Genomic DNA, 12,827 nt, shown 5'->3' on the forward strand with positions numbered 1-12,827 from the left:
TATAAAATACAACAGTAATTAAAAAGCACTTCTCTCTGGCTGGGAGATGGGGACAAAGATCAATGTGAGCAGAGAAATATGGCTCAGAAGGAGCGTGGAGTGTTCTAGCAACAGCAAATATGTCTGTGGGGGTTGGAAGCAGAGGGTTTGGTGCCTGGCCAGCGGGGGTGGAGCAGGAGAGGACAGGGAGCAGCAACGGCGGGAAGGAGGGGTGAAAGATGGTCAGTGAGGGCTGTTTGTGACAGGCCTGGCCTGTGCCGTTCTCTGAGACACACCAGGAGATACCGAAGCTTTGCGGGCAGGAGGGTGCCGTAATCAGAGGGATGTTCTAAAGAGATCACTGCGGCTACCTGAAGGACAGACTGCAGAAGAGACAGACTCAAGGCTGGCTGGAGCCTGTGACAAGAGAGCCACGCTGTAGGGGATGCATTTGCTATCGGTCTGCAGGGTTGGAGAAGGCCCAGCACAGAGGAGAGGCGTGCTGGTGCTGGGGGCTTCTGGGAAGCCAGGTGAGGCCCACACAAGAATGATGGCAACAGGCGGGGGGAGGGAGTCGGAAACTTGGGAGGGTGGGAGCCCATGGGTGATGGCTACAACCTTGCGGGCAGCGAAGGGAGGCCAGACAACCTGCGATGTATTTCTCACCCATGATTAACAGGCGCTCCGTAAAAGACTGTGGAGCAGGCACTCCTCATCGAGAAATTCAACAAACAAACGAAAACAAAAACAAACAAAAACCACCAGTATATGCAAAGTTAAATGAACTTGTCTTTTCCTAAAGGACTTCTCAGAGATTTTAATATGATGATGCGCCTTATGAGCGGTCAAGAGAGAAGAAGACACGCAGCATTTAGGAAACCTAGTGTAACATAAAAATCTATTTTAGACCTAGCAACACATGTTGGAGACCAAGTGCAGTAATGTTACTTTGGAGTTTTAAACCTACCTGCCTGGGAGAGCGATGTGTAAAGTAGAAGCCATCTTAGTGATTCAGTTAGGGTGGGTATTTCGTTTTCTAATCAAACTATTGAGTTAAGTATTTAAAACTTTAGTCACATTATATTTTAACTTAAAATATATGGCAGTGCGTCATCCCTTGGTTAATTTCTTGAGGAAGGACCAAAGCCTTTTCTGCCAAGAAGGGCTCCCTGATGGGATTTCCAGGTCCTCGTTTGTGCATAAGCCACGCCCACAGAGCACCATCTACAATATTGGATTTCAGTTTCGTTCAAGTAGAACGGAAACTAGTCACAAGAGTTAAGAGGACTGGTGTTCAGTGAGAAAGTTGATGGCTTTAGGTTTGGATATACTGAACTTCCAGAGTTTTAAGACATGCATGCAGTTTTTTAGCAGGTATTTGGAAATGCATAACTTGCCTTTCCTTATGAGAATTAATCCAAATTATAGCATTTCTTTTTTTGCACGTATACAGTGTTTATGTTTGCTACAAAAGGCTACTAATGCAGTTACTAAATCACCGTCGAATCTCATGAAAGCACATGGTTCTTTTAACCTCTACCTTCACAATAATCATTAGCTTCAGTCACAGGAGGGTTACCCTTAGATTAGTGGTTATGGTGAGGGTGATGGTTAAGTAGGTATGTTCAATTTGTAAAAAATTATAGGACAATGCCTTAAGATTGGTGTGTTTTCCTGTACATGTTTTAGTTCAGCATAACTTTACAAACAAAATGGAAGTAACACTCATTAAAACAGTACATCAATTCTTTTGGGACCTATTGTTACATCACTTTTTAACATGTAGACCAAAAAATATGGAAAAGCTTCTTCCAAACATTAGAAATATATTCTTCTACGCATATGTTTCTTGTAATTTAAATTCTGTCAGTGTGGGTAATGATTGTGTACATTTAAGAGTAGTCATCAAAGTATGCAGTAAATTTCACATGACTCCATTTTAATACTGGATAATTTTAATTTTACTGTACTAGCAAGACAAGCCAGCAGAAGCCCTATCTTGAAAGTAAAATTAGTGCATGTATTTGCTTAATGAATGAAAATTTTCCCCAAATCCAGGAATCGAAGCTTTCAGAGTATGTATCACCACTATTAGTTGGAAGGATTCCAACTACTAGGGCAAAGGAGTGAAAACCTTAGTCATTGCCAAGTTCTCACAGTGTATTTCTTTGGACCACCAGCTAGAAAACCCCATGTAAGTTTTAGTCAACCAGTCTGTTTCAAAATTCTTCTAAGTACACCACCCCTTTGTGTTTAAACATTGTTATTAAAAAGTTTGAGTCAGATTTTTATTAATCCAACACATTTATAAATGATATATGGTAATTACTGCAGAACTCTGTAACTATCATAAAATCACCTAACACAGAATACCTTACTGGCCTTTTTAGAAACCGCTCCCTGGAGTCATGTATCGTATATATTCACACACAAGCACGTACATATATACGACGTTGTGTTCTGGTCAGAGAAACGGATCATGAAGTGACTCAACTTTACCGAGTGAAGAATACACAGAAACGAACGATCATACTTGCAACAAACTCCTAACTATCGAAGGCGAGATGGCCATAACATCCTGACGGCCAAGGAGCGTGCGCGCACACGACTGCCAGGCTTACGCAATTTCAGAGTCGTGAACCTGCGTGCTGACGTCCGGCACATCTATGGTTTTCAATCACGGGAAAAAGAAAAAGAACACTAAGTCCTTACAGAAGCCTTGGGAAGACAGAGAGTCTAGATCTTTTTGTTTTTCTACCTTCCTTGGTGAAGTTTTTGTAGCTCATTTTTTTTTTTTTTTTGGTAAAATGTTTCCAAATTCATTTTCTCCGTATTTATTTAAAATAAGTTACAACTTAAAACTAATAGTTGTTTTTACTGTAAACACGTCATGCATGTTCTGCTGGCTCAAGGATAAAATTAAAACAAGATATCCTCTGTAGAGCAAATATATTTATTATGCACTTTCATATACATAGGGATTTTTGCTTAATATAATACAAGGAATAAAATAAAACTTTTACAATGTGAAATTCAATGTACACTTTAGGCTATTTACATACCCCAAACCAAGGAAAAAATAAAAAGAAAGCATTTGTCTGCAACTACATTTGCTGAGAAGTGTAAATGGAGAACAGTAAGCAAAACAAACATTTGCATAGCCAAACAATATTGAGAAAAATATTTACTCCTGTTTTTAAAGTAGTGAATTATTTTTGGTAAGGATTCCAGTAGGGGTGGAGGATAAGGAAGAGAGACAAAAGATACTGGCTGTACTTTGCAGTACACAGGAGTTCCAGTCAATTTTCCTTCCAAAACCTTTTCTACATACATTCAGATTTTAATTTTTCATTACTGTATTTTTTTATCACTTCCCTTATTATCAACTCACGACTTCTAGGGAATGGGCACAGATGGAATGTTAAAAAAGTTATACGCACATGGCATCCTAGGTGTGTAAATCACATCACCTGATGTGATTTACACAATTTGAACATTTTAATTTTTAAAATAGCTATTTAGGCATTTTAAATTGAGGGGACTATTTTTTACTCTTCTTCATGAAGCAAAAGCCATTTTCAGTCATGCTATTAAGTCCCCCACAAAAACAAATAGGCCAAGCAGGGCATCTTCAGCACCGTTATCACCCTCACCCTAACTAAAGCCACTTCTGTCCTATTCCAAAACACAATCAATACAAAAACATCCAGAGGAATACTTACTTTTGAAAATCATATTTTTCCAACAGATCCTCTTCCTACCAACTGTTTCAAGTGTACATAATATGGATATGAAAACATTCAGCTCTTTGAAAAACATAAATCCCTTATGTAATGAGTCATATCTTTGCCCTTTGGCCACAAGGTGCATTTTTGTAAAAAACAATAAAATTAAATAAATACAAGTCCAATAATTCAAGGTTAATAGAAAAACTGGCAGCTTTCAGGGTTCTCTTTCTAAAGAAAAATACACCTAATAAGAAATTAGAGCTCCATCTTCTACAGTAATGTAAATGTACTGTATTCGAGACATGAGTAAGATTGGTTCTAATAATAGTATGTATTCATATTTATCAATAGAATCATTAACACTTTTAAGGCTACTTTGCAAGAGTCCTATTAAGTGTATTTAATAAATGTCCCATGGGGACAAAAATTCAATACTTGAAACATTCACATTCGAGTTATCAATATTGCCATGTCACTTTAATATTGATTGAACCTCTCTCCTATTTCTGATTATGACTTACTGATGACACAAAATGTGTTTTGCTGACTTTAAAAAATAAGAGAAAACAAAAGCCTTACACACAGATTCAAGTGAAATACTTATCACAACCAAGTACACGTTTCTATTTCTGTGATGCATCACGTGTCCTTCAAATATGAAGATGACATTACCGACCTCTGTTACTCAAGATTTTTCTCCAGTAGTAGCAGTGTTTTTGTGCTGATTCTCCAAATTCTCTTTCCTCATTCCTCTTTCTTATCATCAGCACATGGGAAAAACAGAATTTCTGGGCTTTCTAAAGTTCACAGGGCTTATTCAAAGACCAAACCCACAACCATGGCTTCTCAACAATAAATCCAAGCCGCCTCACTGGTTTAGAGGCCAGCCAGGAGGCCAAGGCTCTGGGTCCCCTGCTCATCTGAGCCAGTCACTTTTGTTTTCCCTGGTTACAGACTTCATCTTTAACCCCGCCATCCAGTTATCCTGCGAGCAACTGGCCAAAGAAGAAAACCGGAAAGAGTAGGTGGACAGAAAAGTGCAAATCCATCACTACTGTTTACCAAATATCAACAAAAAAATACACATGTGCTATGACTGACAGGTTAGTGGTGTCACCTGTGAAGGACCGCACATACTACATTCATCAAAAATATTCATCGACTACCACTAAAACTGATTGAATTGATTTTGAGTGGGGGCTGTTTTGGTCATGCAGTGATTTACACGATGGAAACAATGGAGAGAGAAGCCAGCACGAAAATTTACGCTGGTAAATTATATCTTATTTAACTGGACAGAAGAGAGAAGTGTAGTCAATGAATTGTGTTCAGGGATCAAAAATCTACCCTCAGACAGGTGCATCTCCTTCTAGGTACACACGCCCTGAGGCATGGCTTTGTCCCTGAGAATTTTCATGCCTCAGGAATGATAGTCTGTCTTCTTGGAGGTGGAATGACAAGTGAGTGGAAGGTGAACTTGCATCCCAGTGAACGAAACAGAACTTTGTTCTGCCTGTAGTCTGTTTTTTCCTCTCTTTTTCTTTTTTTCATCTTTAGCCAGAGATTAGGAGGATTCTACTGGGAAATCCAAATTTAAACTACTTAGAGCAGCTCCCTAAAACACTAGAATTATTTTTAAAAAATCTGTCAACAAACCATTTTTCACCTCAATGTGGCATTATTAAATAGAAACACATTTTTAACCAATGCTGAAGGCGTACTGAACATAAAACAGTTGCAGGATTTACTTTATTGAGCAACATTTTTAAAGATACAAGAAACAAGCCATCCACTACGACAATGCAAATGTGACTGAAACAATATGCTTAAGTTTCGTTCGCCAAGAAAGAGAAAAAAAAATAAATACAAAGAACACTGCCTTTTCGTATATATTTGATCATGGCACATGCACATTTATCAAATCTTAACTGAAAACTTTTTTCAGCTTTTATCAGGGAACTGCAGTAAATATCTGCATTTAAAAAACAAAAGTGCTTATTCTTGTGTAGTGAATACAAAGCACACAAAATGAAATTTTTTAAGCACAGAAGGTTACATTGAGAAGGCAGCCTTACTATTTAGGCACATTACAGTAATTAAGGTAACTGTACTGCAGATATCACATTCTTCCTTTTTTTTCAGCAAATCAACAGGCATTTTATGTTTTCATCCAGTAGCTGAAGAACCACTCCAATCACAATGTCTTCTGTTTCACAGAATAGGAAACTAATGCAAAAGTTAAAAAAAAAATTAATTTCTACATTATACTTATTATATAACTACATATAGTTTTAAGACCCTATATAATTATATTTATATATATATATACTTACTATGTAAAGCATAAAGTGGACACATCTATTAAAGATTCATTATTCAACTTATAAGTCACTTTTAAAGAATCCACAAAATGTTTACCCTAATTCATACCCTAATTCATGTGTTGTACTGTTTAATATATATTTATACTTTGCCTTTACAAAAGATGTCATGAGAGTTAGAGGGTTGTACCATCAGAACAAAATATTTTTTAAATATATCACACTGCAGAATGAACTACTTGACACAAATTATGTTTAAATGGTATCTGACCAGTCATCCATTGATTCATATTGAAGGGCGTTTACTATCAGAAAGCACAGGAAGTTTGTAATTTATAATAAAATGCTTCACCTAAAATACCCCTAAAATATAGCTCCAAAGACAAAAAAGGCAAAAGGAGGAAATTTCAGTGTACTAAAGAGTACAGTTTTGTTACAGGATGAAAAACGATTAAGCTAAGTGAGACAAATATACTTGCAGGATAAACTAGCAAAGATCCCTAACGAAACCTTTGGATTTATCTCTGAGAGAAATGTGCTTCTGAAAAAGTGTCTATTATATAAAATTATGTATATATTTTCTCATTAATGTCCCCTATGTAATGAGTGAAGCATTCATTGTGGTGGAAGGAAAAGTTTTTATTTAATAAATATGATTTATTTTGAGGTTTAAACATATAATTCTTACGTCGAAATATACGAGGCTCTAACTACCTTCTTGCCAATACATCCACCTTATCCTCTTTCCTCGCCTATTCTTGGTGTGTGCAAATTGTACTTGGAAGATTCTTAAGAGATCTGTCATAATAAAAATTACCTTTTGTGGATCAAATCTCTGACTTCTTCCAGGGTGAAAAGGAAGGAAATTAACAGTGACTACCTATCTACTAAAGCACTACATACACTATTTTATTCAAACCAAAATGTGACTATTACAGAAATGGTCCTCTCCCTTCCATCAAAGAGCTTTTAAGAGAGGAAATGACGGTATAGGAAGAAATTCTTAATCTGAGATCCATTAAGTAGTATTATTCATTCATTCATTTACTCATTCACTCATTCATTCATCCATTCACTTACTCAATACATTTTCACTGAGAAATAACTATAGGTCCAAAGAGTATTCCAAGTATGTGGAATATGTCAGAGAACAAAACAGATAAAAATCCCTACTTTCACAGACTTTACATTTAAGTTGGGAAGAGACAAATAATAACCATAATAATAAATAAAATACATAAAGAATGCTAAATAGTAAGTTCTTTGGCTAACAAAAAGCAGGAAAGGAAAAAAGAGAGTGCTGGTGGTGGGACCATTCGACTTCACAAGGATGCTAAGGGAAGGTCTTGTTGAGAGACAGGATGGCATCTGAACAGAGATTAGCTGAGGGAATTGGCCATGCGACTATTCGGGAAAAGGGCATCCCTAGTAAAGAGAACAATACTTTTGATATTTTACTCTCTATGCTGATGAAATGTTACCTTTTATAATGGTGTTTCCTTTTTATAGTTGAAACTAGGGTCAGAACCCTCAATCTGAAGCTTCAGGGCTTGTTTAAGGCTTAATTCCGTCTCGGAGGAAGGATATCCTTCTAACACTTCCTGATGCCCCCTGTCTGGTATCGTCCGAGGGACTGACACCCTACTGAGAAAAACCTGGTTGCTCTGAAGATGGTAATTGGGATTTGTCATTATCCCATTTCTCTTCTTCTGCTCCCCACTTTGCTGATGAATAAGAAACTGCTGTTGAGATCGACCAATTTCTTGCTGAGCCGCAGGTACCATGATTTTGCACTGAGATTCCGCCGGCATCTGTTTAGGCGGTGCACTAGTCCCAGATTTGGCTGCAGGCCCTCTTTTATCAAACTGAGTCATTTCATATTCTAAAACCTTTGGCTGTGAAGAATTATTTTGTTTAGCTTTTTTCCCAGCTGCCCCAGATTTGCTGGAATTTTCTGATTTCCCCCCTTTATTTGTCTTAGTCGACTTCAAACTGGGTTTTACCTGACTCCACTCAAATTCACTACTTGGTGAATTATGGCTCTGTCCCAGGGACTGTGTCGTGGAAGATGGGGACACAATGGACTGTCGACTTCTACTGCGCGGCAACGAATGCTGCTGAATTTGTTCTGTGAATGACAGGTTATGAAAGCTGTCGATGGGCACCGTTTGAGCCGTTGCTGTAGATGAAGTCGTCCTCAAAGATGAGTTTTTTGAGCTTTTCAGGGAATTGTTTGACAAGGACGACTTCTGACGATCGACTGTAGAATCTGGAGATTCTGAAGGGGAACTGAACGCATGAGCTGGCCCGTTAGGTAAGCCGCGCAATGAAGGCTGCGTGTCCCCTCCACCGGTACTGCCAGAGCTATTCGATTTAATCGTCAAGGACTGCATTTTTGAAGACACCGACTGCAGAGGTTTCTGCTCCATTGTATGAACAGGAGATGGGGAACAGCCGTTCAAACTAGATGCACCGTATTTTTCTAATAATTTAATTATTTGAGAATGTCCGTTTTTGGCTGCAACGCGCATAGCCGTGCGCCCAAACTGGTCAGCATGGTTAGGATCGGCCCCGTGCTCCAGCAAAACCTGCACTACATCGATGTGCCCTTCCTGCGCTGCAATACAGAGGGCCGTCGCCCCCTGATTGCACGTGTGGTCAACGACGGCACCGTGCTCGATCAGAAGCTGAACCACTTTCACGTGGCCCTGCCACGCCGCAGACTGCAGGGCAGACCGCTTTTCGTTGTCTGCGGCGTTGACGTCAGCGTGGTAGGTTATCAGAACCTGCACCATTTCCAAATGGCCTTGCCAGCAGGAAACATGAAGCGCCGTCCTTCCTTCGGCATCACTCGCTTCTACATTTGCACCATTTTCTAGAAAATACTCAGCCATCGTAAGTTGGTTTTCTAAGGCCAAAATATAAAGCGTAGGCCTGCCATCAGCATCTTTGTAGTTAACGTCAGCTCCATGGCTAAAAAGTAGTTCAACAATGTCCCTGTGCCCTTCTAATGCAGCAACCCGCAGTGCATTTCTGCCATCATAACCTCTTTGATCAATGTTGGATTTATTTTCCAATAATATTTGAACACAATCATAATGACCCTCTTGCGAAGCTAATATGAAAGGTATTCGTCCATCGTTATCGATCTCATTTGTTCTAGCACCTTGTTCAATAAGTGCTTCACATATTAGTCTGTGACCTTCAAAAGCTGCCATATGCAAAGGTGTCCATCCGGCATCATCTCTGTGATTTTCGTCTAACCCTCTATCCAGCAGAGTCCGTACTACCTCAACATTTCCTTGGGCTGAAGCTATGCTGAGGACCGTCCTACCTTCACTATCGATGCTATCCACAGCTGCGCCCCAGAACAAAAGCGTGTTTACCACTGAGGCATGGCCCATAGAAGCTGCTGCTAAGAGGGGTGTGCGACCATTGTTATCTGTGTGGTCTACGTCTGCTCCCCCTTCTAGAAGCAAGTCAACCACATCAACATGTCCTTCATAGGCAGCTACCAGCAGTGGAGTCATGCCGTCTTTATCACAGTGATCTACTTCAGCACCCCGATCAATTAGAAGACTAACAACTGATGCATGTCCTTTACTTGCAGGCACACAAAGAGCAGCGACAGAGAGTGCAGTCCTGCCATCGACGTCCTCATGGTTCACTTCTGCTCCGTGGTCCAGGAGGTGTTCCACAATTTCTCTGTGGCCCATGTATGCTGCTGCTATCAGCGCAGTTCTCCCCTCATTATCCGCTTTGTTGACTTCAGCACCATGTTGTAGCAAATTCAGTACAATATCCTCATGTCCTCCCCAAGCTGCTGCTCTCAAAGCTGTTCGGCTATCAGCATCTGCACAGTCCACTTTCACACCTGCATAAAGTAGTGCAGAAACTACCTCGGTGTGGCCACCCCAAGCGGCAGATCTTAATGCTGTCCAACCATCTTGATCAGTATGATTAATATTTGCACCACACCCAATCAAACAATTAACCACCTTGGTATGTCCTTGTCTAGCAGCCAGGGTAAGTGGGGTATGTCCATGCGCGTCTTCGATCTCTAAATCTGCTCCCCTGGAGACAAGTAAATTCACTACGTCAAGGTTGCCACTGTATGCAGCATTAGCCAATAACGTTCTCCCATTTGAATCACACTGATTTACCGAAGCTCCATTATCTAATAATGTCCGAATGGAATCCTCTCTTTCCAAGGCTTGTCGGACTATGCACGATGTGCGATCATCTTCACTGTTGACGTGAGCACCAGCTTTAACCAACAGCTGTAGCACTTCTTGCTCTTTGGGTATTAAAGTAGACAGGGAATCTCTGACAGGTGTACCATTCCAAATCATCCAGAGAGCTAACTCAGCTGTCTCTAACTGTAAGTTTGAATTAATTAAATGCAATGCAAATTCTTGTGCTTCCAATGGTGTTAAATTCTTGGCTTGACAGGTATAACTCATAGCCAACATTCTGTGTCCCTCTGCTGCATTACATAAATACTTCTGAGTGCAGTGTTTCACATCCAGAAGCCACTCTGCAAAACTATAGTGAAATAGTATTTTAGTATTTCCTAGTCCATCAACAAGAAGTTTGGAGAGGACATCTAACTTACGTTGAAAGTCTTCCAAGGTCAATGACATATTTTTAGTCCATACCGCATGATATAATTCCGTTATGGTCAAAGGTCGGCAGGCTGCAAGAATCACATTCAAAATGGGCTGAACTTTTGCAAACTGTTTCCTTACAAAAAGTCTCTGACACAGCCAGAGATACAGACCATTTAGAGTTCCTGGGATGTCACGAATCTCTCTTAACATAATAAAATTTTCTACAACTCCATCTAGAACTCGTTCTAGATAAAGAAAGCATCCGCTGCTTTTAATGTGCAGTTGATTTAACATCTCTGCAGTTTCTTTTGTGAGGTGTTGTCGCAAAGCTTCTTCTTGATCTAAACGATGAAGGATGTACTGCTGAACATCCTTAACAATGTATGCCTTCCGAAGGTCATCTAAGCTTATTTTTCGAAAACCTAAAGAGACAAAAAGTAGATGTCATCAGTTGAAAATGATTACAGAAGTTGCCATTTATTTGAAGAGGAAGTCCTCAAAATATAATAAACTAATTAGCAAAGAAATCAATAACAAATCAATACTTATAAATTAAAACCTATGAATATATTTGTATTTTTAAGATTTATTTGAGAGTGCAGGCATGCACAGGCGTGCATGGGGGGGGCATAGGGAAAGACTCTTCAAATGGACTCCCTGCTGAACGTAGAGCCTGCCACGGAGCCTTGATCCCGTGACCCAGGAGATCATGACCTGAGCTGAAGCCAAGAGACGGCTGCTTAACCAAATGTACCACCCAAGTGCCACAATATCTATAAGCATATAAACCAGTTCTCTCTTCCTTCTGTAAAAAGGCATTAATGGCAGATAAACGATTTCATTTTCTGATCTACAAATGGAACTATTTCTTATTCTATTAGTGGCTCAGGGCTCCTCTCAACTTTAATGACGAGAGATACTAAACTCAACATTAGAAAGTCTTATATACATATCCATGAAAGCACCCTGGTAAGAGTTTCTGAACTTCCAAATGACTAAGGAGAAAAGGTTGCCAGAGATAATAAATAACACTTGCTTGTTTTTACACGCTGATCTTTTTCACGTGAAAAATTTATATATTCCCATCCACATACCTGAATGTACACACCCTTAATTATGGGACTGAATATTTATATCCATTTATGAGTATTACCTGTCACTGCCTCTAAATTACTACTAAAAATACACTTTCATAAAGAATATACACAAAATGCTTACAGTTTAAAAAATAAAGCTCTTCCAAATCTAAATGCTTAGTAATATGAATTTAGATAGACTAAATTATTAAGTTCATCATTAATGATAGTTATCTGTTCATTAAAGCAGAACTGAGAATACCTGTTAATAATATGAATACCCTGAGTTAAAGATACTGAAAATAATTGCTTTTAAAAATTGCAACTTCTAGTCATTATAAATGTAATTCTCTTATTATGAATATACACAATTTAATACATTGCTATCAAAGCACTTTAACATATTATTATAAGGCTGAAAAAAGCTCAACATTTTTAGAGGAATAAAAACATGATTTACTGAAATGTTGGACCATATCTCTGTTGAACCACTTTTGTATTCTTACTGAAAATATTTCCCAAGGTATGAAACTTCTTAGTGCTGCTGACAGTAGAATGACAGAGTGATAGAATGTGTGCCAGTATTTATAACCTGATACTCATTGCAATTATTTATTATCCTGAAGAGTCTGTGAGGGTAGGGACTAGGAAAATAAAACCTAGGAGTACAACAATAAGAAAGTCATATTCTGGCACATTGATACACTAGTAAATTATGTAGTCGTTAATATAGTTATTAAAAAGACAATATAGTGACACTAAAAGGCTTACAAATGTTACGCTTTATTAAAAAGCAGGAAATCAAATTGATATAAGTATGACCTCAACTAGGTAGGATAACATACACAGAATTTAACACATAATGTTAAAGAGTGGTTACTTAATACTTTATCCCTGAAAGATGTTAGTTGATATTTGAGTATGTTGTCATTTAAAATATTTTCTATATGGAACACATTATTTTATAACCAGATAAAGTAAGTATGTATGAAAATCTTCAAAAATACTTGAGGATTAATTTCTTTGTGCACAAAACAGTTTCAAATGGGCTATTTTCTTCAGTCCCATAACACATACCAATTGCCATTAGCCCACAATAATACCCTCAAAGGC

At 38.6% G+C, this 12,827-nt stretch overlaps 1 protein-coding gene across 1 annotated transcript in view; it reads right to left on the reverse strand.

Annotated features, from left to right (window-relative positions):
• Window positions 1-2,916: 2,916 nt before the first annotated feature.
• ANKRD50 (ankyrin repeat domain 50) overlaps window positions 2,917-12,827 on the reverse strand; it is a 36,127-nt gene continuing 26,216 nt past the window's right edge. Inside the window, exons 4-5 of the mRNA XM_045799025.2 lie at window positions 7,510-11,060; window positions 2,917-5,933 (exon numbers count right to left, since the gene is read on the reverse strand). Coding sequence (XP_045654981.2) covers window positions 7,513-11,060 — 3,548 coding nt within the window. The 3' untranslated portion in view covers window positions 2,917-5,933; window positions 7,510-7,512. The remainder of the gene's footprint in view (window positions 5,934-7,509; window positions 11,061-12,827) is intronic.

The sequence above is a fragment of the Ursus americanus genome, chromosome 13 (assembly GCF_024610735.1).
Source record: "Ursus americanus isolate L20-20 chromosome 13, mUrsAme1.1.p, whole genome shotgun sequence".
NCBI lineage: Eukaryota > Metazoa > Chordata > Mammalia > Carnivora > Ursidae > Ursus > Ursus americanus.